The following is a 27,668-nucleotide window of genomic DNA, read 5'->3' as shown; positions in this document are numbered from 1 at the left end:
CTCTGCCCTCAGCAATCTTTTTTGTTACTTGTTCAAAAAAACTCAATCAAGTTAATGAGACATGATTCCCCACGCACAAAGTCTTACTGACTATTCCTAATTGGTCCTTACCTTTCTGAATACATGCAAACCCTGTCCCTCAGGATTCTCTCCAACAACTTTCCTGATGTCAGGCTCACCAGTCTATATTTCCCTGGCTTTTCCTTCTCACCTTTCTTAAACAGTGGCACCACGTTTGCCATCCTCCAGTCTTTTGGCACCTCACCTGTGACATTCGATGATACAAATATCTCAGTAAGGGGCCCAGCAATCACTTCTCTAGCTTCCCACAGAGTTCTAGGGTACACCTGATCAGGTCCTGTGGATTTATCCCACTTTCATTCATTCCAAGACATCCAGCACTTACTCCTCTGTAATATGGACATGTTTCAAGATGTCACCATCCATTTCCCTATATTCTATATCTTCCACAGTGAACACGGTTGCAACATACTCGTTTAGTATCTCCCCCATCTACAGCTGCTCCAGACATAGGCTGCCTTGCTGATCTTTGAGGGGCCCTATTCCCTCCCTAGTTACTCTTTTGTCCTTAATGTATTTATAAAAACCCTTTGGATTCTCCTTAATCCTAGTTGCCAAAACTGTCTCATGTCCTCTTTTCTCCCTCCTGATTTCTCTCTTAAGTATACTCCTACTGCCATTGTGCTCTAAGGTTTCTTGCCATCTCTCCTGTCCAGACTGGAGATATACTCCCTTCTTTTTCTTAACAAAAACCTCAATTTTTCTAGTCATCCAGCATTCCCTACCCCTATCAGCCTTACTTTTCATCCTAACGGGAACATCTGTCTCTGGACTCTCGTTATCCCATTTCTGAAGGCTTCCCATTTTCCAGCCGCCCCTTTATCTACGAACATCTGCCCCCAATCAGCTTTTGAAAACTCTTGCCTAATACCGTCAAAAGTAACCTCCCTCCAATTTAAAACTGCAAATTTTAGATTGGTCTATCCTTTTCCATTACTATTTTAAAATGAATAGAATTATGCAAAAGTGCTCCCACACTGACACCTCGCCCTGCGTTATTTCCCAAGATTCGGTCAAGTTTTGCACCTTCTCTAGTAGGTACATCCACATACTGAATCAGAAAATTTTCTTGTACACACTTAATAAATTCCTCTCCATCAAAACCAAGGCAGTCCCAGTCTAATGTTTGGAAATTTAAAATCCCCTACTTTAACCATCGTATAATTCTTACAGATAACTGAGATATCCTTACAAATTTGTTTCTAAATTTCCAGCTGACTATTAGGGATCTCTAATACAATCCCAATAAGGTGGTCATCCCATTCTTATTTAACAGCTCCAACCAAACATTTCCCTGAATGTATTCCCAGGAATATCCTCCTCAAATACAGCAGTAATGCTATCCTTTATCAAAAAAACGCCACTCCTCCTCGTCTCTTGTCCCCTTTTTCTATCCTTTCTATGGCATTTGTATCCTGAAACATGAAGCTGCCAGTCCTGTTCATCCCTGAGCTATGTTTCTGTAATTGCTATGATATCCCAGTCCCATGTTCCTAACCATGCCCTGAGTTCACCTGCCTTCCCTGTTAGGCCTCTTGCATTGAAGTAAATGTAGGTTAATTTTTCAGTCCTACCTTATTCTCTGCTTTGTTCCTGCCTGCCCAGACTGTTTGAAATACTCCCTTTAACAACTGTACCAGTCTCAGACTGATCTCTTCCCTCAGTATTTCCCTGGGTCCCACCCCTCCCTCCTTACTTGCTTAAATTCTCCAGAGCAGCTTTTGCTAGTTCTGAGTTCTAATCAACTGGTCTTTAAAAGATTCCCCAAGTGACAGATGTGGATTTACCCTCAAATGGCCAGCTGCAATCTACATTCTCCAGTTCTTGCCTGATATTGTAGCTAGCCAGAAGATATTCCTCAGAAACAACATGGGGGAAAAAAAGCACCAAAACACAGGTAGCATGTTCCAAGTTTCCCAGAGGCCTTGGTGCAGGTGTTGGATCAGAGGAGAGAGGTCTTTCTACTTACAACAGCCCAGGAGGAACTTCAAACAAACTCTGAGAAGACAATCTGAGCAAATGGCTGTAGCAGTCTTTGCTAATAATATGCATCAAAGGCCTGGATGTGGAGCCATGAACATTTTCAACATAGGTGGTTCAAGTCAGTATTGTGACAGTATTATGCCTTTTAGATGGATTTGTTCAGTGCTATTTCTCTTGCAGAGAGGCGTTGCTAGTGGTGTCAAAATTTCTGCTTCAGAAGCAGTGGCTAAAAAGCTTTGAGTTTCTGCAGTCTTATTTATTAGACAAAAGAAGCATGAATGGATGGAGTCAGGCTTACCCAGACCCAGGACTTTAGTTTTGTTTTCAGATTAAGTTGGGGTTTTGGGCTGTTGAATAGATATATACAGCTGTCTCTGCTGCAGCTAAAAGCTTGAACAACAACAACAAAGGAAAAGGAACAGACCCTTCCACCCTCCAAGCCTGCACCAATCCAGATCCTCTATCTAATCCTTCCCACCTATCCACTCCACCCTCCCCCTCCGACCTATCACCATTACCCCCACCGCCATCTACCAACGCACTCTTAGCTACCTTCCCCTGCCTCCCCCCTCCAGCTCCACCCCCCTCCCATTTATCTCTCCACCCCTGAGGTTTCAGCCTCATTCCTGATGAAGGGCCTTTGCCCAAAATGTTGATTCTCCTGATCCTCGGATGCTGACTGACCTGCCGTGCTTTTCCAGCACGACACCCTCAACTCTGATCTCCAGCATCTGCAAAACTCACTTTTGTTTGGCTGAAGTTAAAAGTCCTATTTTGTTGTCATGACTGAAATTCCACTCAAAAGAATAGGCTCACTCAGCATAAAGGTCGATGACTCTTCAGAACATGTGCATGCTCAGTGCTCATGAGGAACAGTTGTCAACTCAGTCAGCTGGGAATTTGGCAAAATAAAACCCATAAGGAGAAGACTGACAGAAGTATAGCTGGGGAATTGGAACTGTATTGGACTCTGGACCCTAAAATGCAGCTTAGCAAATACCATGGCACGTTATCAGATGAAATAAGAGAGCAGACAGGTGGCCGGCAACTATTTGGCAGTTTCAGCTAGAGTCTAGACACCTGAATATTCAGGGCAGACAGAAGCACCATAAAATCATTGAATCATAGAATTCCTACTGTGTAAAAGAGGCAATATGGTCCATTGAGTCTGCATAACCCTCCAAAAGAGAATCCCACTGGATCTCTCACATCCCTGTAATCTTGCATTTACCATGAGTAATCCACCTAGCTTTCACAACTAAGGGGCAATTTAGCATGGCCAATCTGCTTAACCTGCACAAATTTGGACTGTGGGAGGAAACCAGAGCACCTGATGAAAATCCACACAGGTAGGGGGAGAATGTGAAAACTCAACTGTTACTTAAGGCTGAAACTGAACCGAGGTCCCTGGCACTGTGAGGCAGCAGCTGCTACCCACTGGGACACGGTCCCATCCAAGTCTAGCTGCTCGATGGAACATCAGAAGTCCTCAAGGGAAATGGGGTTAAATTTCTCAGGAGGAAAGGAGCGTTTAAAGGGTTGTTCTGATTGACAGATCACTGATCCATGGGCAGGTTGCTAAGAGAGTCGTGGGATGTGTCTTGCTCATGTCTACCATTTGATGTCCAACGTGCAGATGGCAGTATTCCCATGTTTCTGCAGTCCTTGTCCTTCGAGGGGATAGGTGTCACAGACCTTTGAAGGTGCTCTTAAAAGATCCTTGAGAGTTATTATGTGTATCTTGTAAATAGTACATACTGCTGCCACTGTGCATCGACAGTTGAGAATGTTCAAGGTGGTGGGTGGGGTGCAAGGCAAGAGGCCGGTTACGTCCTGGATTCTGTCAAGCGTTTTGAACGCTGTCAGGTGTGTACTCATTGAGGCTATGGAGACTATTCCATCAGACTCCTGACTAATGCCTTGCAAATGATGTACAGACTTTAGGGAATCAAACGGTCTGTTAGTCACCACAGTAATGTAAGATGATTCAACTGTCCTCTGAAATGGCTTGGAAAGTCATTCAGTTCAAGACAGTTATGGATCAGCAACAACTGTTGACCTTGCAAGCAATGCCCACAGCCCATCAAATACTAAAAAAAAAAGTTTTGGAATCTCAGGCATTCAAGTGACATGGGAAGCAGACAGTAAAGTGTAGCTGCATCACAAGATCAGCTATAATCAGGATGAATGGCAGAGCAGGCTGGTCAGGTTGTATAGTCTACTCCTGTTTCCATGTCTTGTGTTATTTTCTGGTGTTGCAAGTAACACCTACTACAGCCAAAGGAGTGATGTCTATGACATGTACAAGAATGATCACTATATGATCAATTGCAGTGTTTCCTTGCCCCTTTCTGAAAATGCATTTCTACCTGTTCATGCTGCCAGTCATATTGCAGGCCAAGAAGGTTACAAGCAAGCAGGATAAAGTCATCCAACACATGAACAATACTATAAGCCAAGCGACTTCTCTCATCTCGACAGGTGCCATGTATTAGTCAGCAACTAACTTCCAATTGGCTGATATTCCCTCCCAATAGCATTGATGGGAACACATTTTGCTGCTCAACACATTGTTGCAAGATTAAGATAGGGCAGTAGTTGGACCTTTGGGAAGGGGTAATGCACTATCAGTATTAAATCTATGTCAATCAATCACTGGTGGCTCCTTGTAGATTAGGTCCCTTTTCCCCTCTCAGGGTAGGTGCATTGGTGGCTGTACAGACAGGCATGGCTACTGCAGGCTCTGTTACACTTGGGGCAAAGGTGGTCCTAGGAAGGAGTGGGTGGGGCTTTGGTGTGGCAGCATGCTCCTTTCGTTGTTTTCGCCTGGCTTCCGCTTTTGCTCCAATGACAAATCTTGAGGTACTTGATGCCTTCTCGGATGCTGCTCCTCTACTTTGGATGATCCTGGTCCGTTGATTCTCAAGTGTCTGTGGGAACTGAAGCCTTGAGGGAATCACTGAAGTGCTTCCTCTGTCCATGTGGGGCCCAGTTGCCATTTCAACACTGACAATGGATCACCTTCTTGGGGAGTCTTGCACTGGTCACGTGGAAAACGAGCCCAGCCCATCATCGCCCATCAAGCATGGTCAGTACGTCCAGTCTGGGGAGGTTGGCTCAAGGACATCTTACCTTGCAGAGAATACACAGAATCACATGCAGGCAGAGTTGGTGGGACTGCTCCAGTGCCTTGAAATGTCTGCTGTAGACAGTCCACATCTCAAAGCTGTATGAGGGGGCAAGAACCACCACAAGGTCTAAACCATGACCTTGGTGTAGGATCTGCTCTTGTTCTTGAACATTATTTTCCTCACGCTGCCGAAGGCTGTGCTACCATACTGGAGGGGTTCTGGATCTCTTCATCAATAGCTGCTTTGGTCAGCAGGGCACTGACAAGGTATTGGAAGTGGTGAATGTTCTCCAAGGCATTCCTATGGACTTTGATGATCAGGGATTCACTCTACAATGCCAGGCCAGATTGTTGGAGGACAGTCGTCTTGTGGACGTTTACGGTAAAATCTAGATCTGTGGTCAACTGCACCACAATGCGGCCAATTTAGTTACTTGTGGCACATGATCCTTTCACTTGTGCTAACAGAGTTACCAACACAGCATGGGGAGGGACTGATGTGATGACAATATCACTGGATTAGATCCATGGATCCAGAGCCCCAGGCTAATTATTGAGGGACACATGGTAAATGATGAATTTAGTGTCCAATAAAAATCAGGAACTAAAGTTAATCCAGTGGCAACCGTACATCGCCAATTGTCATAAAACACAATCAACTCACAGTGATTTTGTAACCAGCCAACAATGACCAGAGGAACCAGCTTCTTAAAGCACAGTAATAGGAATGTAAGAAAATAGTGCTATAAATATTCAGCAGTACATCAGTAGTAAATCCATAGTATAATTAAGATTAGTTTCTGAGTCTTGATGGTAGTATTTGGCAAACTATAAATTCATCTCAAAATATTTTAAATAGTACCCGTGTTAGAATGGATTTAAAATGCCTATTTTCTGAACTATAACATCAATGCTAATGAATGTATGCTTTTCCTGGAAAATTGACTGTCATGTGGTAAGTAGAAAAAAACTTCATAATCTCATGTAATTGAAATACGTTTTCAGCCAATATGAAGCATTGGTAACCATTTACTCAAGTTTCATGGCTTCCCCTTATAAAATATTATTGTTGAAAGTAAGTAAAAGTGCATTTGAACGTAGCTGTGGTAAGGACTTGTATCATACCTTTCTTCCTGTAGTTTGTTTCTATGCATCTCTTCTTCCTTTATTTTATTTTCAAGTAGTTGTTTATAATGCCTACGTGCCAGTTGACCTCGTCGCTGAGTCTGCAGTATAATTGCGGAATTCCGTATACGTTGGAACCTCCTCCTCCAGAAGAAAGCACGATAATTTTTCTGAATTATGACAACCATGTGAAGAACCTTTTTATATTGTTTCCTATGCGGTATGAGAAAATCGTTTGGTTAAGTACAGTAATATGACAGCACTCGAGTTCATACACATACATATTGCACTTATTTTCTTAAACACGTCAAAACCCAAGTTATTGGAAATGCGTTTTGGAATAATTGAATGATACATCGAGTCGCATGTTACTACAGAAGAAATCATCATATCAAGTTACTCTGCTTCATTTAGTTAGAACATGGTCTTACTTTACCAATAAAATGTAAGCAAATTCAAGCTAGGCAAATATTATAAAATAAACTTTGCTCTCCCATTCAAAATGTTCAATCCTTACCTTGCCAAATAACCAAGGACATAAGCCTGTATTATCATAGCAGCTTTGCAAACCTCAATTTCACGTTCTTTTTCCAGCCTGTGCTCAAGAGACTCCCGTATGAAAACCTACATAGAGCATGATAAATGCAAGACATGTAACTCTCCACCAATCAAAAGTCAGTTCTGCTTTTGTGTTTGTGTCAGATGGAATAATAGTTATTTCCTGTTATACTTATCACACCATTCTTAGATTTCATGACATAGATTTTGAAAAGACAAAGGAGAATGTTTCATAACTGTTTAATGGGAAACCACTTGGGATTTCTCAGTTATTGTCTGTATCATAATATTAACTAACTTGCATGTGCATATAGATTGGCTAAATAATTTATATTGACACAATTCAAATTGACTGCAAACCTAAAATAATGTTAGATTGATTTAAAAATATGTATGTCATAATTCATTAAAGGGATTCTGATATCACATAAACGCAAAAAAACGCTGAAGTACAGGAGTAGGCTCCTCCCATTGTCGAGTAGCGCGACGGCACAGTGGTTAGCACTGCAGCCTCACAGCGCCAGGGACCTGGGTCCGATTCCAGTCTCAGGCGACTCTCTAGGTGGAGTTTGCACATTCTTCCCGCGTCTGCGTGGGTTTCCTCCCAGAATCCAAAGATGTACAGATCAGGTGAACTGGCCATAGTGCTAGGTGCATTAGTCAGAGGGAAATGGGTCTGGGCGGGTAACTCTTCAGAGGGTTGGTGTGGACTTGTTAGGCCTGTTTCCACACTGTAGGGAATCTAATCAAATGAGTAACTTTACCAATTGCATTCGCCTGCTTTTTCACCCTGGATACCCTTGCACATTACTTCCATCAAAATATTCATTCAATACTCTTAAATGCATCAACTCAATCTCCCTCCACCACAGCTTCAGGCAGTTAAATTCATACTCAGTCAGTTAAAAGGTTTTCTCCCCATTTCACATTTGCTGGCTTTGGCTCTTGACCCTTTTACAAGTGGGACGTTCCTGCCTATCTATTCCACTCAGCTGCCCTCATGATTTTCAAGAACAGCCACAATTTCTTCAAACTATACTCTTAGCTGAAATGTCACATCACTGGAAGAATTCTTATAAATGACTGCATTCTCTCCAAAGTGCACATTAGGTCATAGAGTCTAGCACAGAATCAGACCTTTCGGCCTATTGATTCTGCACCTGTCAAAAATAACCACCTACTATTCAAATTCCATTTTCCAGCACTTGGCCATTAGCCTTTTATACCTTGGTGTCACAAGTGCACATTTAAACACTTCTAACATGTTATGCGGGTTTCTGCATCTACCATCCTACTGGCAGAGAATTCCAGATTCCCACCACCCTTTGCATGAAAGGTTTCTTCTCACATCTCCTTAAGTCTATGCCCCTGGTTAGAATAGATTAGATTAGATTAGATTCCCTACAGTGTGGAAACAGGCCCTTCGGCCCAACAAGTCCACACTGACCCTCCGAAGAGCAACCCACCAGACCCATTCCACGACATTTACCCCTGACTAATGCACCTAACACTACGGGCAATTGAGCATGGCCAATTCACTTAACCTGTATATCTTTGGACTGTGGGAGGAAACCAGAGCACCCAGAGGAAACCCACGCAGACACGGGGAGAATGTGCAAACTCCACACAGACAGTCGCCAGAGGCTGGAATCAAACCTGGGTCCCTGGTGCTGTGAGGCAGCAGTGCTAACCACTGAGCCACTGTGCCACACATATTGGTCCTTCCATCAAAGGAAACTGTTTCTTCATGTCCACCCTACCTTTGCCCCTCATCGAATGCTTTCTTATGCTTATTTTTTGGAATATTGCATGCAATTCTGATCTCCTTCCTATCGGAAGGATGTTATGAAACTTGAAAGGGCTCTGAAAAGATTTACAAGGACAATTCCAGGGTTGGGAGGATTTGAGTTATAGGGAAAGGCTGAACAGGCTGGGACTGTTTTCTCTGGAGTGGAGGCTGAGAAATGACTTTATAAAATCATGAGGGGCACGGATACGGTAAATAGACAAGGTCTTTTCCCTGGAATGGGGGAGTCCAGAACTAGACAGCATAGATTTAGAGTGAGAGGGAAAAAATTTGAAAGGGACCTAAGGGCAATGTTTTCACAGAGGCTGGTATGTGTATGGAACGAGACGCCAGAGGAAGTCGTGGAAGCTGGCACAACCACAACATAAAAGGCACCCGGATGGGTATGTGAATAGGAAGGGCTTGGAGGGATATGGGCTAGGAGATGACAAAAGGAACTAGATAATTTAGGATATCTGGTTGTCGTGGACAAGTTAGACCGAAGGGTCTGTTTCCATGCTGTACATCTCCATGACTCTGAGTCTGTCAATGCTATGCTCCTGCACTCTCCCTATTCTCTAGAAATTTATGACTGAAATACATTTAGTGTGTTGTCTGTAATTGGTCTCCAGCCACCTTTGGTGGTCCAAACACATAAACACAGCCCTGCTGCTATAGGCCATAAAGAATTGTACCCACTAATTTATAATGTCTTTCAAATATTCCTCCTACCCTCAACACTTCTCTGTACTGTACCCATCTAACCACCAATTTGTTGATATCCTTTTAAGTTATACATAGTTCCCCTCTCAAATTTACAAGTTGCACAAGATCTGCAAACCTTGAAATTGTTCTGTGAACATCAAGATCGAGATCATTAAAATACATCAGGAGAAGCAAGGTACCCGATACAGACCCCAGAGAAATCCACTCACTGCTGGAAAAAAAATATTTGTTGATCAGGACCCTCTGTTTGCTTTCACTCACCAATTTTCCTGTTTCCCTGATGCTTCTGTTGCTTTTGTTCAATAACCTATAACTGTTCTTAACGGCCTGATGTGCGGCACTCTATCAAACACCTTCTGGATATCCACATACGCCCTTATTGTGTCTGTTATGTCTTCAAAAAACTCCAATAGGTTAAACATGACTTCCACTTTCATAACCAATGCTAACCCTTTCTAATTCAGCTCATCTTTTTCCACGTGACTACTAACTCTATCGCGAGCAATTGCTTCCCGACCACTGGTCTGTAATTGCTGTCATCGTCTTCACAAACATCTTGAACAAACCTGGAATGCTTGCGATGTTCCAGGCTTTTGCCACCTCCCCTAAGTCTAAGGAAGACTGAACAAATGTGGCTAGTGCCCCTGCAATCTCCATTCTCACTTGCTTCAAAATTTTTGGACGAATCGCATCCAGTCGCTGTACCCTGTCGACTTTCAGTAACAACAGTCTATCTAACACATCCAGTCCCAGCGCCCTGCCGACTTTCTAACAAGTCTATCTAACTCATCCAGTCCCAGCGCCCTGCCGACTTTCTAACAACAGTCTATCCAACACATCCAGTCCCAGCGCCCTGCCGACCTTCAGTAACAACAGTCTATCCAACACATCCAGTCCTAGCGCCCTGCCGACCGTCAGTAACAACAGTCTATCCAACACATCTTGCTTATCAATTTTCAACCCTTCTAGTGAAACAGTTTTCTCCTTAGTTACCATGACCTGGATAACATCTCCCTCTTTGCTGAAGACAGATACTAAGTATTCATTGCACACTTCAGCCATGCCTACCACCTCCATGTGTGAATCCCCTTTCTGCTCTCTAATTAGTTCTACACCTTTTATGTAGGTTATCAGAGGATTAGTGAATATTGCAAGTGCTCTCTGCCCATGCATACTGAACTTGGGTACTTGAGGATAAGGAACCTAAAGTTTCTAAGCAGTATGTGAAGATGTGGGAGTAATTGTAAATACTTTTCAAAGACACATGACAGACTGAGCGGTCACTTTCAGTGCTGCAAGTTACGACGATTTTATAATTGATCTCCACACTTACTCGTTTGTACAGCAGCTGATCTTAGCTGATACTCTTTCATTTCCAAATCTGTACTATTCTCAGTGATGGGAATCCGTATTTGTATTATTGAATGACACACAAGATCTGTGTTTATCAATAACCAAGCATTTGACAATGTTAATGGCTGACCTTGGCATCAGAATATTGGTATGGACCACAAAAAAATTACAAGTTAATTGTCCCATGACAGCAATTCCCTTCAAATTTGACAAGTCTTGACAATATGAAAATAAACAAATAAATGTTTAAGAGAGAGTCTAATAACATTTGATCATATGGGTTCTGATGTTTTAAATTAACCAATTAACGCTTTGGGCGAAGTAGAAAACCAGAAAAGGTTTGATAAGAGAGTAATGTGTGTTTAATTGACCAAAATACTGAGTAAATCAATCATAAAAGACTGTGCTGCTAAACAGAATATGCTTATGGAAAAGTTGTGAGGAAAAGGTTTGCTAGAACAGTCAATTCCCAATAATGATTAAAAAAAATCAAAAAAGTCATTTTTCTGATATTCACTGGATGACAGAACATCATGCAGAGGGGAGAAAACCAGTTTACCTTTGTTCTCCCGAGCTGCCAATCCGTGTTAGTGTTGTCATAGCAATAAAGTAATGCAGCACACTTTGCCTTCAAATCATCAGGTAGCGAGAGGTTCCTCATCAAGATTTTATATCTAAGGAGAAAACCAAAAACAGCTCATTTTCTTCTATCCCACTCCTCTTATCCAAAATTTTCTCTTGGATCTTCAATACAGTTGCTTAAAACTTTCACAGGAGACAGTTGATCATTCACTGTAACTAATGAAGTTAGAGTTGACACAAGTGGGTTAGATACAACATACATGGAACAGTCTAGCCCAGTAATTAAACCAATCCCTGGTCCGTTTCCCTCCATTCTTAGCTTATTCATGTATTTATCTAAAAGCCCCTTAAACATTCCGATCATATTTGCCTCCACCACTACACCGGCAGCGTGTTTCAGACACCGACACTGTGTAAAACTACTTGCGCCTCACATCTCCTTTGAACTTTCCCCCTCTTACTTTAAATGCACGGTCTCCAAAGGATTAATAGACAGTATTCCAGACTTCCCAGGAAAGCTTTAAATACAGACACTGCGGGTCGACAGAGGTAAACCTTTTGCCGCAGATAATACGGTCATCTGTAAACGAAGCTTCTCCAATACAAATAAATTCAATAGATTTTAAAGACAGATATGAAAGGACCAAATGAAGAACTGGTTCATTTTTGGTGAAGATGCCGATTCTGATCAGGATCTTTGAACTTTTTAAAAAAAAATAAAGGATCTTAGTTCACTGGGAGCTAGAGTTGCTTTAGTTAGGATTATGTTGATTGCTTCAGAATGTTGTGCATTGACTCGGTTGCTATGGTGATGTTTGTCACAGCTGTCCAAATGTGAGCAGACTTTTCCCAGCACGTTACGAAATGCGAATTAGCCAGGAGCCTCTTCAATGAGATGGCAACTTTATAAAAGGATTTCTTTTGCCAGTCACAAACCATCAAGGCATAAAAAATCTCAAGGAAAAGCTTTTTAAAATTATAATAACTTTGTATGAACACAGCTCCAGAAGTATGTACTCTTGAATGCCCTCTGCACCTGTTAATATTTTTCCAATATATACTCTTTGCAAAATGATGAGAGAACCACACAATTTTATAACTGAGAAGTTGTATTTGATAAAGGAGTTTATGGAGGCTAAGTTGATGAGTCTGTTCAAAATTCAGACTAAGCGTGCTTTGGAAATCATGGGAATCAAGGGATTTGGGATAGGGAATGAATGTAACATTAATGTTTTGTTTAGCCATGATCCTTCAAAATACCTTCTTTTGCTACTTTATGTTCTTATCAGGATTTATTGAAAGAAAATTGCCTAATGCATATAAGTTTAAAGCCCGCATTGTATGAAAACCTTGATTATATAATCTGATTAAAATGACATCACAGAATCACGTGTTATGATGCAGGGGGTCATTCAGCCCATCATGTCTGCACTGGCTCTTGCAATAAAGATGGTTACCCCTTGCTTTGACTCATATCTTTGAATATCATTTTTATCAAAATCATCATTCAATACATTTTGAATGTCTCAATTGAACTTCTCTGCACAACAGTTCCAAGGCACTGCAATCCATATCCTAAAAATACTTGCTGAGTCTAAAAGTAGTCTCTCATCTCGCATTTGCTTCTTTTACAAACCAATTGAAATCTGTGCTTTACTTTTGTGAGCAAGAACAGTTTCTGCTATCTATTCTTTCTAGGCCCCTTATGATTTAGAAAATGATGATATCAGATCTCCTCTTAGTACTCTTCTCTCCATGGAGAACAGTCCTAACATCTTCAATGTTTCCTCATAATTGAAAATTCCCACCATTGAAAACATTCTCAAATTGGTTCTGCTCTCTCTGCAATGTACTCACATTTTTCAATAACATGACACTCGGAACTGTACATAATACTCCAGCTGAAGTCTCACAAGTGTCTTATCCAAATTCAACACTACCTCCTTTTTCCTGTACTCAGTCCTATTAATACAAACTGTGTGCTTTATCAATTGCTCTTTTAATGTGTCCAGCCACCTTCAGACATCTATACACACATATATATCCAGGTTCCCCCCTGCTCCTGCACCACATTTGTATTCCCAATTTTATATTTCTTTCAATGTTCTTCCTATCAAAAAGCATCATCCCACATTTTTCTGCGTGGAACTCCATTTGTGACAAATTTATGCACTCTATTAACTTGTCTATGTCCTTTTGGAATTCTACATGATCTTCCTTACAATTTAGCTTTCTCAAGTTTTGCGTCCTTCGCAAACTTTAAAATTATCCCCTGCTCACCTGAGATCATTAATATAGAGCAGGAAAAGGAAGGTTCTCAAAATTGACCCAAAAATATCCATTCCCCACTGCTTGTTTGCTATCACTCAGTCAATTTTGTATCCATGTTATTCTGTCCCTTTTAATCCAAGGCTTCTTTCACAAATGTTGTCTGGCATTGTCTCACATGTTTTCGGGAAATCCACGAAGACATCAAATTGTTACTGTCATTGAACCTTCAAAATCCATAGCCAGTTAGTTAAACTGGATTCCCCCTTGAGAAATCCATGCTGCTGCTCCCTAATCAATTGACCTTTTCCACTGTGTGACTAATTCAATTCCAGATAACTGTTCTGGAAGCTTCCCAGAGAAGTACAACTAGCTAGATTTAATTGCTGGGCTTAGCCGAAGAACTTTCTGAAACAAGATAATGATATTTTCAAATTTTCCATCAACTAAACATACGACTTTAGACATAGGAGCAAAAGGAGGTTATTCAACTTTTCAAATCTTCGCTGCCATTCCATGAGGTCAAAACTGATCTGATGATCATTAACTGCACTTTCCCATTTCTTCATAACCATTGATTTTCTTAGTGATTAAGAAAAAAATCTGCCCATCTCAGCCTTTGTTCCGCAAAGACCACTCCCTTCGTGACTACCTCGTCAGGTCCACACCCCCCACCAACCCAACCTCCACTTCCGGCACCTTCCCCTGCAACCGCAGGAAATGCAAAACTTGCACCCACACCTCCACCCTTACTTCTCTCCAAGGCCCCAAGGGATCCTTCCATATCCGCCACAAATTCACCTGCACCTCCACACACATCATATATTGCATCCGCTGCACCCGATGTGACCTCCTCTATATTGGGGAGACGGGCCGCCTACTTGCAGAACGCTTCAGGGAACACCTCTGGGACGCCCGAACCAACCAACCCAACCACCCCATGGCTCAACACTTTAACTCTCTCTCCCACTCCACCGAAGACATGCAGGTCCTTGGACTCCTCCATCGCCAGAACATAACAACACGACGGTTGGAGGAAGAGCGCCTCATCTTCCGCCTGGGAACCCTCCAACCACAAGGGATGAACTCCGATTTCTCCAGTTTCCTCGTTTCCTCATTTCCCCTCCCCCCATCTTGTCTCAGTCGATTCCCTTGAACTCAGCACCGCCCTCCTAACCTGCAATCCTCTTCCTGACCTCTCCGCCCCCACCCCACTCCGGCCTATCACCCTCACCTTGACCTCCTTCCACCTATCACATCTCCATCGCCCCTCCCCCAAGTCCCTCCTCCCTACCTTTTATCTTAGCCTGCCTGGCACCCTCTCCTCATTCCTGATGAAGGGCTCTGGCCCTAAACGTCGAATTTCCTGTTCCTTGGATGCTGCCTGACCTGCTGTTTTAACCAGCAACACATTTTCAGCCTTACATATACTCAACTTCCCAGCCAGAACACTTCTGTGCTAAGTAACTCTACAGGTTCACTATTTTGAACAGAAGAGAGTCCTCTTTATTAGATTTAGATTAGATTACAGTGTGGAAACAGGCCCTTCGGCCCAACAAGTCCACACCGACCCGCCGAAGCGTAACCCACCCATACCCCCTATATTTACCCCTTACCTAACACTACAGGCAATTTTGCATGGCCAATTCACCTGACCCGCACATCTTTGGACTGTGGGAGGAAACCGGAGCACCCGGAGGAAACCCACGCAGACACGGGGAGAACGTGCAAACTCCACACAGTCGCCTGAGGCGGGAATTGAATGGATGGCTCCTTCCAGTTAGCATACCTCCACTCATCCAAGGTTCTCCTATAATCAAAACAACATTCCATATCGACACTGTCAAACCCTCAGAGAATCTTGAATGTTTCATTAAGTTTGCCTCTCCAAAGGTGCCAAGTGAATGACCCATCTCAACATCACATTTAGCTCATTTAATTAAAAATAAAATGTTCATGGGATAGGAGTGTCACTGGTGAGACCAGTATTTATTACTCATCTCTTATTGTTCTGGAGGTGCTGATCAGACATCCAAATCTGACCTGGTCCCATTTGCCAGCATTTGACCCATATCCCTCTAAACCCTCCTTATTCATCAACATATGCATCCCTTTTAAATGTTGTAATTGTACCAACCTGTCTAAAGTATTTCCTGTGAAATGCCTTGCATAGTTCACTGGTAAACAAGTTACTTCGCTAAAGCTCATCTGAGATAACTCCATATTGAATAAATTTCCAAAACACAGAAGTTGCAATACTATCATATACTCATGATCAACAAAGAACACCTTGCACAGAAGTCCTGGAACTGCCTCCGGATTGGAAATCCAGCTCGTCGTATTTTCACAGTTTCCAACATTCCTGAATATCTCAGCTGGTTTAGCACAATTGTTTGGTCAAACTGATCTGGCATCTGAATACAAAGAAAATCAGAATAAAAGACATTAAACAAGTATTAAGCAGCACAAATTCATACAATCACACTGCAGCAATGGGAAATAATCATTGTTAATCATTCTCTGGTCATTTGAAGGTTGTCACCTAGGCAGCTCTGTATCCATCTTGTCAGCGCACCCTTGATACCACCTGACTTCATCTTTTGTACCAGTCTGTCATGAGGGATATTGTCCTTAGTGAAGTCCACATGGACAATATCAACTGCTTTTCCCTCAATCATCTTTGTCATCTCCTCAAAAAACCCAATCGAGTTAGTGAGGCACAACCTCCCCTGCACAAAACCATGCTGTCTATTGCTAATCTGTCCATTTGTTTCTAAACTCAATTGAAATGTTTAAAAAAAATAGATGTTTTAACTACTAATTAAATATTCCAATACAGTAACATAGCAGAAGCACACTGTTGGCTAAGGCAAATTCAGTAAAACAGATTGTCTCACATACAAACAGGAAGAGAATCCAGTTTTTAGCTGTAAAAGAGACAGAGGAATAAGGACTTTCACATCCAGCTTCAAGACTCCAGTAACTGCAAAGAGCTAAAACTAAAAAAAAAATTGTCTTTCTGTGGTAGCTTAGCTCCACCCAGTCAGGCTGTTTCTGTTGTTCCAACTGTTTGAAAGAAAACCACAGCCTCACAAGCTGTTTATATGATTGGCTTTGTGCAGACTGCTCTTCACCTCTGCATCAACCTTTCTTCATAAAATAAAAAGGACAAAATACACTTTTTAAAGCCCTGGTATCATCACAGAAGATGAATCAGACTTGATTTTTCAGCTTACAATTGAGTCATTATAATTGGCCTCATTGCTATTCTCTCAATGAGGACAAAGATGTAACTCATGAAGCTCCCTCTTCCTAACTGCTATGCAGCAATTCTTGCTGGAAGTTTACACGCACATTTGACAAGCCACAGAAAGCACAATTTTTTTATGAGCACACTGTTGCTTACTTTATTGTCTCAAACATGAAATAATAAACTGCCGGAGGACAGCAACTGCCATGGAATCTTAGCATACATCACTGCCTTCGAGTGGAAAATGTTGGACAAGGAAAAATATTTTAAAATCAGACATTCATTAAAAGTACTTAAAATTACAAGAAAATGCATGTTCTTCTGGGCCCGTTTAGCTTACCACATTGAAATAGCTATTTTAGAAATGTACCTTTGACCACTTGATAAAATTAACCTTTCACTGGTCATAAGTGTTACAAAAAGCCTTGCATACATGAAAGGAAAGTTTCATACACCATGTGCTAGTAACTTCTCAAATGGACTTTTACTTAATCCAGACATTGTACTACTATGATGGCTACCACAACAAATTAAAATAGAATTCATATTATGCTGTTCACTGTTAACAGAATTCATATTATGCTATTTCCTAATCTAACAAAAGAGGGGAACAATCTTGTAATGAAGAAAGGATTTGACCAATGTATCAATGATATCGATCGATGACAAAGTATTTTCGTATATATTTATGATCTTGTAGAAGTGAAAGTGGTTGAACATTGTGGAAACAGATATAAACAGTGTTGGAACTGTTGCACCATCACCAGATATTAACGTACACCAACTGACATTCTTTTCATTGGAAAATAAAGGCATGTAAGCTACAATTCTTCCCAACTACTACATGTCAACATGCCATCTTATTCAAACAAAGCCAAAGTTTCTCCTTATTTATATTAACATTGCTCTTTGTATGGCCAGCAGCACACACATACCTTCACATTTGTGAAGTAGCAGCATTACAAATCAGTTCTAAAAGTCCCAGAGGGGCTGGTATTTCAGCTCCATCTGACCATATCACAGCTGGACCATGTTTACTTAACTGCTTTTCCTGCCAAGAGGAAGTCAATGTAGCCTGGATCAAAGATAACCAAAGTGGCCTTTCCTAACAGGCTGTAATTGGGTTTGGATTGCACAAGCTTTAACTTAGACATTTAATTTCATGTGCCAAATGATTTCCTGACTTTTTAAAATAAAATGTGGTGTTGAGAAACAGCGTGGTGAGCTGAAGGTTTTACAGCTACTCCACGCGTCCACATAATAAATCGACTCTTGTGATCTGTTGGAATTTCACGTCCCCCAATGAAGCTATTGTCAAGACCTGCATAGCCATCTCTTTCCAGTTTCTAAGGCAACACGAAAAACAGCAATTTAATTTGCATGATCAATGGCATTTCTGACACACAGAAGCCCTTTTGGTCACAGCGTTTGCTTCACTTGCGTTGCATCTTGAAAACTGAACAACCCTGTACTGTGAAATTAATTTAGCGAGCAAAAAGTTCAAAATTAAATTAAATTATAAAATTGCAATTTTACCTTGGTAAAGTTTGTCTGGCTCTTCATTATATGAGCCTCAGCACCTCAAAACTTAAGTCAAATGTCATTCTATTCTATTCTATTACATCATCTTGTTCATCATGAGCAGGGCTGACACATCAACAAAAATCGGAAATGTAATACATATCGCAATACTGTTCACCATCCAAAATATGTGCCAATTGTCAGTATGAGAGAACCAGTCACTTTGGCATTCTGCCATTTGCAAGAGTTTCTCAATTGCCTTATTGTAAATGGGCAGTTGTGGAATCCACCAATGAGGTCAAGGCTAGGTTATCCAGATCCCTAAAACTTCTCGACCCTAATCGGAGGGACGAATAGTAAATTATTTCAAGTGATTTGTGAAGCATACTTTGACACTCAAAATAAGCAGATGCAGCCTCAACCCATTTTCTGCCTATCCCCACTACTCTTTGACATTCGTGAATGAAGAAGCAAAATAAAAAAAAATCCATGTAATTCTTTTCTAAAAGTATTCAAAACTCTCCATGCAATGCTGAGTGCATCACACACTCATGACCCCAAAAAATAATTATTTTCACCTTGACATTTTTTTTAAACTGTGTCCCTAGGCAAAAAGTACTAGGAAAACATTTGATCAGCATTAACTCTATCAGGTCCCTTTTTTTTTAATAATGTAACCTTCATTTTTCTGAATATCACTGGATATAGGTCCAACCTGCTCACACTTTCCTTATAACATAATGTCCTCACCCCAACATTCAGTTGAGTGCACCTTCCCTGAACTGCTCCAATCCCCTTGTGTCTTTTATTAAGCAAGATGACTAAAACTGCTCATAGTACTCGAAATGTCGTCTCTCATCATGGCCTGACAATGGTAGCAAAGCATCCCTAACTTTATAATTCTGTTCCTCTTGCAATAAAAGCCAACATTCCATTTCCTTTCCAAATCACTAGCCATGTGCAACTTATTGTGATTCATGTTTCCTCTGTAACACAGAATTGTGCAATCTCTCCCTATGTAAACAATAAGCACCTTTTCTAATCTTCCTGCCAAGTGGACAATTTCACATTTGTCCACAGAAAACTCCAAAGTTTTTGCTACTTATCTGCCTATTATCGATTTCCCATCATTTGAATTCAATGCCTGAAATTTTCTTTGATTAAATAGATTAGATTAGATTAGACTTACAGTGTGGAAACAGGCCCTTCGGCCCAACAAGTCCACACCGACCCGCCGAAGCGAAACCCACCCATACCCCTACATTTACCCCTTACCTAACACTATGGGCAATTTAGCATGGCCAATTCACCTGACCTGCACATCTTTGGACTGTGGGAGGAAACCGGAGCACCCGGAGGAAACCCACGCTGACACGGGGAGAACGTGCAAACTCCACACAGTCAGTCGCCTGAGTCGGAAATTGAACCCGGGTCTCAGGCGCTGTGAGGCAGCAGTGCTAACCACTGTGCCACCGTGCCGCCCATATTTTAAAAAGGACAAAGACACCAACTTAAAATGGCTACACAGGTAAGCCAGCTCACAATACCATCAATAAACAAGAACTCGTCAAGAATTACTTTATCAAAAAAGGCACTGAAACTCGGATTGGTATTTGCTGTTTGTTTGATAGACAAGTTACACGATGGAAATGAGAGAGTTTGTGAAATTTATCCAGCTTGAAAAATAAAAAAGTTAGACCTGAGAAGAAACAAATGAACTGAGGTTCAAGCAACCACTTTTGGATAGAAAAGAAAGAGTAAAAAAAAAGTTGATTTCTAACTGCAGAACTAGAAGAATCTTTTTCTCTCAGTCTCTCAAATGATGCCTCATGGGAAAGCCAGTAGGACAGGCAGTCATTGAGAACTCAAGGTGTCTGCAAAATTTTCTACTTAGAGTCATAGAGATGTACAGCATGGAAACAGACCCTTCGGTCCAACCTGTTCATGCCGACCAGATATCCCAACCTAATCTCATCCCACCTGCCTGCACCCAGCCCATATCCCTCCAAACTCTTCCTATTCATATACCCATCCAAATGCCTTTTAAATGTTGCAATTGTACCAGCCTCCACCACTTCCTCTGGAAGCTCATGCCACACACGTACCACCCTGTGTGTGAAAAAGTTGCCCCTTAGATCTCTTTTATATCTTTCACCTCTCACCCTAAACCCTCTAGTTCTGGACTCCCCGACCCCAGGGAAAAGACTGTGCCTATTTACCCTATCCAGGCCCCTCATAATTTTGTAAACCTCTATAAAGGTCATCCCTCACCCTCCGATGCTCCAGGGACAACAGCCCCAGCCTGTTCAGCCTCCTCCTATAGCTCAAATCCTCCAACCCTGGCAATATCCTTGTAAATCTTTTCTGAATCTTTTCAAGTTTCACAACATCTTTCCGATAGGAAGGAGACCAGAATTGCACGCAATATTCCAACAGTGGTCTAACCAATGTCCTGTTCAGCCGTAACATGACCTCCCAACTCCTGTACTCAATACTCTGACCAATAAAGGAAAGCATACCAAACTCCTTCTTCACTATTCTATCTACCTGCGACTCCACTTTCAAGGAGCTATGAACCTGCACGCCAAGGTCTTTTTGTTCAGCAACACTCCTTAGGACCTTATCATTAAGTGTATATATCCTGCTAAGATTTGCTTTCCTAAAATGCAGCACTTCGCATTTATTGGAATTAAACTCCATCTGCCAATTCTCAGTCCATTGGCCCATCTGGTCCAGATCCTGTTGTAATCCGAGGTAACCCTCTTCGCTGTCCACTACACCTCCAATTTTGGTGTCATCTGCAAACTTACTACCTCTTATGCTTGCATCCAAATCATTTATGTAAATGACAAAAAGTAGAGGACCCAGCACCGATCCTTGTGGCACTCCACTGGTCACAGGCCTCCAGTCTGAAAAACAACCCTCCACCACTACCCTCTTGTCTTCTACCTTTGAGCCAGTTCTGTATTCAAATGGCTAGTTCTCCCTGTATTCCATGAGATCTAACCTTGGTAATCAGTCTCCCATGGGGAACCTTGTCGAATGCCTTACTGAAGTCCATATAGATCTCATCTACTGCTCTGCCCTAATCAATCCTCTTTGTTATTTCTTCAAAAAACTCAATCAATTTTGTGAGACATGATTTCCCACGCACAAAGTCATGTTGACTATCCCTAATTAGTCTTTGCCTTCCAAATACAGGTACATCCTGTCCCTCAGGATTCCCTCCAACAACTTGCCCACCACTGACATCAGGCTCACTGGTCCATAGTTCCTTGGCTAGTCCTTACCACCCTTCTTGTACAGTGGCACCACATTTGCCAACCTCCAGTCTTCCTGCACCTCATGTGTGACTATCAGCAATACAAATATCTGAGGCCAAAAGACATCAATTAAACAACTGTTGTCTCAGGTTAAAACTTAGCGCCTCAAGGCTCTAAGAACTTTTAAACTTGATTTTTTTACTTGCCTTTTACTCAGCATCGTTGTCTTTAAAGCTGTGTTTGTGTGTGTTTTTGAAGTTGTTTCTTTAGTTTTCGCTCTTCCTGTCACTCTAGAAAGTCTTGTAACTTGCTCTTCATTTTTGTGATGCTGGTGAACTAACTGAAGTGAGACTTGCCAAGTACGATAAAGGAATAAAATCTTTGTTGCTGCCAACCAAAGGGAATTTAAAAACAGCAGAGTCACCTTACCCTAAGTTATCCTGTTTTTGGACACAGATTGCTTTGTTAGCTAAGGACTTATGAATGGTCAGAGAAACAGCACAATGATGAGTGGATACCCAAAGGAACTCTACAGTGATGGCCTGAAGATCAGAGAATTGATATGCAACAACCACAATAATCTTTGCTTTGCTTTGTTTGAGTCCATTCAGGGGAGAACTATCCCTCAGGATTCCCATTGACTTGAATGTTGCTAAAGTTCCATGATGACTCACCTGGTCTAATGCTGCCTCGATGTCAAGGGACATTAGCTTAGCTGATCCTGGCTCATTTCATAAATGGCCATACAACGGATAGAGTAGTGAGTGAGTATTGTTATTTCTGATGAATGTATATTGCTTTAAGCATTTCGCGCAAGCCATTAGCAGTTACAATACCTGTGTGAATGTCAGTATCTCAAATCTTAATTGGGATGAAATTCAGTTTAAAGTCTACCTTCTGATCATTTGGTTTGATGCATCGGACGAAGAATGGATTTGATGTACTTAATGTTGCCATTAACGAATGAAGGGAATTCTGAAAAAGTTGGAACAAAAGCTAATTATCACCTTCAACGTAATCATTTTATCCTGCAAATTTCAAAGTCCATCTTTAAACACACCTCAAGCTCTCCTTTGTATTTCCTTAAAAAAGAATACTTTAAGATACCTTTCTGAATTTGTACTAAAATTTGTTTCCTGCAAAATAATAAACTGCTGCACAGCGAAGTTGATTTTAATGCTGAGGCAGAAACATGACAAAATATGTAGCTAGCTGAGACTGCTAAATAGGTGGTTTGGTCAATTTGAACGACTGGCCTATTGAACAACCTTAAGACCATCCCCACTGATAAAACTGACCCAAGCCGACTTAATGTTTGGCAGTGTGTTAACTAGCAAGGGAGAGGGCTTGCTGAGGCAGTGAGCAGCAGTCTCTGGATGACTAATCCAGAAATGTCATTAACATGCCAGGTCTTCACTTTCTCTCTCTCATTAATAACATCTTCTTTCGTAAAGGGACTGAAGCACCGCCATTTTTCACTCTATATTGTAGTAATTAATAAAAATAATACACTTTGCAGTCAAATCCAGATGCCTACTTGCTAAGTGTCTTGGAACTACAGGTCTCATTAAGATAAACGACAAATATTTTCTCACTCTGTCATAGGGGGCCAGCTGGAGCTGTAAAGATTTCTCAGGTCACCAAGGTGGTGGATTTGGCGATGTGAAGCAGCCATGGAAATGAAAATATCACGTCTCACACAACTGCAAAACTGAAGTCCAGAATTTCAAGCACTCATTAAGTTTTATGAAATCTGGGTTTGTCTTATTGAAGGGCAAAACTCTGCCTGTTCTCTGATAAGCCAATGGTGGGCAAGGAGGTGAAGAATGTCTATCAAAGTTTTAATATAGGGTCAGTCAGAACAATATTGTAATATAGTCTCAGTGAGTGAATAAATAGCTAGGGAACCAATTCAGAGCCCACAAACCTGACTGCATCTGGTGCCCATCAACAGAACCACTTGTCGCTACGTGTACAAAACAATATCAGATTTTGTGAAGGTGAGGAGACCCAGGTAGTGTTTTGGGGTCCGAGGTTCAAATCTCACCATGGTGGAATTTTAATTCAATAAACAAATCTGGAATTAAGATGACCATGAAACCATTGTCAATTGTTGAACAAAAACCCACTGTCCTTACCTGGTCTGACCAATACATTTCTCCCAAAGCACAGCAACATGGCTGACTCTTTACTTCCCCTGGCCCAAGGAGTATTCTTCACAGCTGTTTCTAATAAGGAACTCTGTTCAAATCCCTTCAAACCTGTGTGTTGTATTAAGGAGGCAAGTCTCAGCCTCGCTGCATTCCCCATTATTACTTCCCTCCAGTTTTCTGTGCAATTAGATATGGCCAAATATTCCAGCCTCCACCCTGCTCAGACATAACTATAGACGCGGTGTGAACTGTTGTTTCATGTTGCACAAGTACATTGACAGACACCTAAACTGTACCTCTCCACCATTGCCCCAAATCCCTACAATGCCACAGCATTTACACCATATTCGTCACTAATTCCTCCCTTCCACTGTAGAAGCATAGAATTTTACAGTCGAGAAAGAGGCAATTTGATCTATTGTGTCTGTATAGGTCACCGTAAGAGCTACCCAGCTGGTCTCACTCTCCAGCCCCATCTCTGTACCCTCTAACATTCTCATTTCCAAATATATATCCAGCTCTCTTTGGAAATCACTGATAGAATCCACCTCCAAGTATCTTATCCTGTAGAATGGTCTTCACCAGTTTTCCCACTATAGATGTGAAGCCACAGGTCTGTAGTTTCTTGAGTAATCCTTTGTGTTTTTCTTAAACAACACGCCACATTTGAATCCTACAGTCTCTTGGGACTAATCTGGTGTTCAGACAGGTCCGGAAAATTTCTGTCGGATCCTACAACTTGATCCCTTTCACTGTCTCAGCAATCTAAGGTGCATCCCACTTGTAATATTCAATTACTCAACAGCCATGTTTTTAACCAGGCCATTGTTACCCTCTCCTAAATTTGGCAAATACAGAAGCAAAATAATCATTTTGTACCTCTGCGATATGCTTCACTTCAAACAACAGCTCACCCTGCTTGTTCCTTAAGAACCCCACTCTATCTTTGACAAATTTATGATTAATATATTTGAAGAATGTTTTATTATTTGTTTCAGCGCAGTCCGCCATCCTTTCCTCAAGCTTCCTCTCCCAGCCTGAACCTCTCCTCTGCATTTGAGATATTCTTCCTGATTGTTATTGCTATTATTCTCCCATTATTTATGACTTCTCCTTTTTCTACCTCATTTTCTCATCAATATCCTTAGTCAGCCAGAGTAGTCTAGCTTTGGACACCCCGTACTTATTTCTCATTGGGATGGACCGAGTTTTCACCCTATTCATCTCCCTTTTGAAATTCTCCATTCTCTGTCTTGGTTTAAAGCTGACTGTTAGCTGTTTCAGGTGTCATGTACTCTGTATTTTGGTTTTTCATGATCTTAACCTTCTTTTCCAAGGAACCCTGGTTTTGTTCTCTATTTCACCTTTCAGCAATTACTAACCTCAACCTGAAATATTATTTTTGTAAAGATCACCACTACAGGTTTCCCGATCAGTTTTGAGCTCCATTTTATTGTGGCGACAACTTGCTCAGGTTAGATTCCCTCTCATGTAAATATGGGTGAGGCCATATGAGGGAAAGGTCTTGCTAACTGTGGAAATAGTTGATCTTTCAAATGTAATCAAATATTGTCTTGTCTTGAGTTACCTCATTCTGTTTTGAGAGAGGACGGAAGAGTATATTTTCCTAAGCCACTAAAATTAAAACTAAGTACACAAGGGTACCACACTGAATAAAAAAAAATTTGACTAACCCTACTTAACCAGAACATCAACCTGAACAAATAATATTATCTATCATTCTAACCAGGCAGACACATTCACAGGCGCATTCATATGTTCCCTTGAAACTGTTTCAGATCCAGTGGAATAGAAATAGCATAAGGAACATGAATGATATAGTATTCCAGCTACAATAAACAGAAAACAGATTCTGTAGAAACCTCTGCTGATCTATGTCTGCCTTTACTCTAAAGCATTAAATGAATTTTGTTTTCATTGTACTTTCTTGGGATATGGTTATTGCTGTCAAAAACCAGCATTTATTGCCCACCCACAGCTGCATTTGAACTGAATGACTTTCTCGGTCATTTCGAAGAACATTTAAGGACCAAATGTAGTCTGGAGTCATGCCAGACTGTGTAAGGTTTGCAAATTTCATTCTCTAATGGAGCAGATGGGTTTTTGTGATTGTGAAAGGTTCATGGTCATATTCACTGTTGCACCTTTGTAATTCTAAATGATTAAGTGAACTTAAATTCCACCACCTTGGGTAACCAGATTTCCGTTACATGATCACAATAATGACAGGCTCGCACTAATAATTGCCAATGATTCATAAGAATAAACGAGTAACTCTATCTGCTATCAAAAACAAATCATAAAACACTAGCCATTCAAACATAGATAATGCTGACCTTGAACTGAGAGCTTACAGTTGGCTTCTGATGTTTAGTTCCAGATTTAAATGTGTCTTCATTGATCTTGCTGGATGCATGCTCAAATAAGTCATAGATGAAATCCAACCTAAAATAATGTCAATGTCAATGTCTAGGAATACATATATTTTAATCTGATTGGATAGGATGACCACTGCTTACAATTACCCTATTCTGAATGGAAAGCAAAATCTGCTCACCGGAACAGCTTTATAAAATTTTTGCTTCCACTATTTGTTCATGTCACATGGAATTCTGATGGAGAAAGTTTTGATCCAAAGATAAAAATGATATAAAAAGCTTTATCGACAGAATTTTTAAACGAATGGAAACTTATGTTGCATTATAAAAGTTAAGATGTCACAGGAGACAAAATCCAGTCACACTCTAATCAAAAAAAGAAATGGCATATTGATAAATAAAAACCTGAGTGGTAGCACAGAATGGTTGCAAATACACTGCAAAACCCAAGTTGAGAATTTGGTGCAGTGGAATTGTGCAAAATGGAAATGAAATATTATTTTTATCGTGCATTTAATATATCTAGTGGTTTTGAGAGTATTAGGCTCAGCAAGTTAATTTATTTGCACCGTTTTCAGTAAAAGTAATTTGTCAAAAAAAATAATTTTATCATAAATTAAACTAAAAATATAATTTGCACTAGGATGGGACAAAGGGGATACCACATCTCACCTGTAGATGCATGGAAAATATGCCTGGATTAAATTATCTGGTGTTTCAGGCATCTTACCAAAACCTATGCTCGGCCTCTGTGCAGCCAAGGTACCTCTCTGTTCTTCATTGTCCTTGTCCTGGTTCAACTATTCCTCTGACTTGGTCAAAATCCTGGGACTCCCTCCTTCTCTCAGGGCATTGAGAGTCTGCCTACATTAAAGGCACTGCAGCAATTCAAGAATACAGTGACACCCACATTCCATAACTGGGAAGAGGAGACTAGAGCCTCAAGGAGGGCCATGTTTTGGACAATGCAGCTGACTACTACAATGTGCGTGCAAATCCAGGCACATGTCTAAATGCGTTTGTCAGTAGTCCTAATGATCAGCTTTCAGGACTCTGGTTTGAGGTTGGAGAGAGATCAGAAGCCATCCCTTCTAAGGAATAGCATTGGACAAGCACTTATCCATGGAATTTGAAGGGAGAATGATGAGTTGCAAAACCTTGAATTGCCAGCAATGTTCTATCTAAGCCCACGCAGCACCGTGAGTTCAATGCTTGTTGACATGCATGTGGTAGCAGCTGCCCTGTGTGGACTCAGAAGTCTATGAAGCAGAAGAAGTTATTACAGGGCATGTTAACTGTCAGAGAATGAAGGGGCAACTATCAATAAAGTAAGAGTACACATGCAGGAATTTCTTGCAATGGCTGCAAACCATGTGAATGCTGAAGGACTACAATTCATCTCTCATGACAAATTCAACTAGCAGCTCACTCAATGCATTGACGATGCTCTGCACCTAGAGGAATCCAGTAATTGTGACAAAATATGTTTA

At 41.1% G+C, this 27,668-nt stretch overlaps 1 protein-coding gene across 1 annotated transcript in view; it reads right to left on the bottom strand.

Annotated features, from left to right (window-relative positions):
- The window catches only part of myo10 (myosin X), a 338,767-nt gene that overhangs the window by 113,084 nt on the left and 198,015 nt on the right, over positions 1-27,668 (bottom strand). The window contains exons 18-23 of the mRNA XM_060824560.1: positions 26,137-26,245; positions 22,521-22,601; positions 15,882-16,006; positions 11,302-11,416; positions 6,837-6,943; positions 6,320-6,532 (exon numbers count right to left, since the gene is read on the bottom strand). Coding sequence (XP_060680543.1) covers positions 6,320-6,532; positions 6,837-6,943; positions 11,302-11,416; positions 15,882-16,006; positions 22,521-22,601; positions 26,137-26,245 — 750 coding nt within the window. The remainder of the gene's footprint in view (positions 1-6,319; positions 6,533-6,836; positions 6,944-11,301; positions 11,417-15,881; positions 16,007-22,520; positions 22,602-26,136; positions 26,246-27,668) is intronic.

The sequence above is a fragment of the Hemiscyllium ocellatum genome, chromosome 5, assembly GCF_020745735.1.
Source record: "Hemiscyllium ocellatum isolate sHemOce1 chromosome 5, sHemOce1.pat.X.cur, whole genome shotgun sequence".
NCBI lineage: Eukaryota > Metazoa > Chordata > Chondrichthyes > Orectolobiformes > Hemiscylliidae > Hemiscyllium > Hemiscyllium ocellatum.
This window is presented reverse-complemented; position numbering and strand designations above follow the sequence as displayed.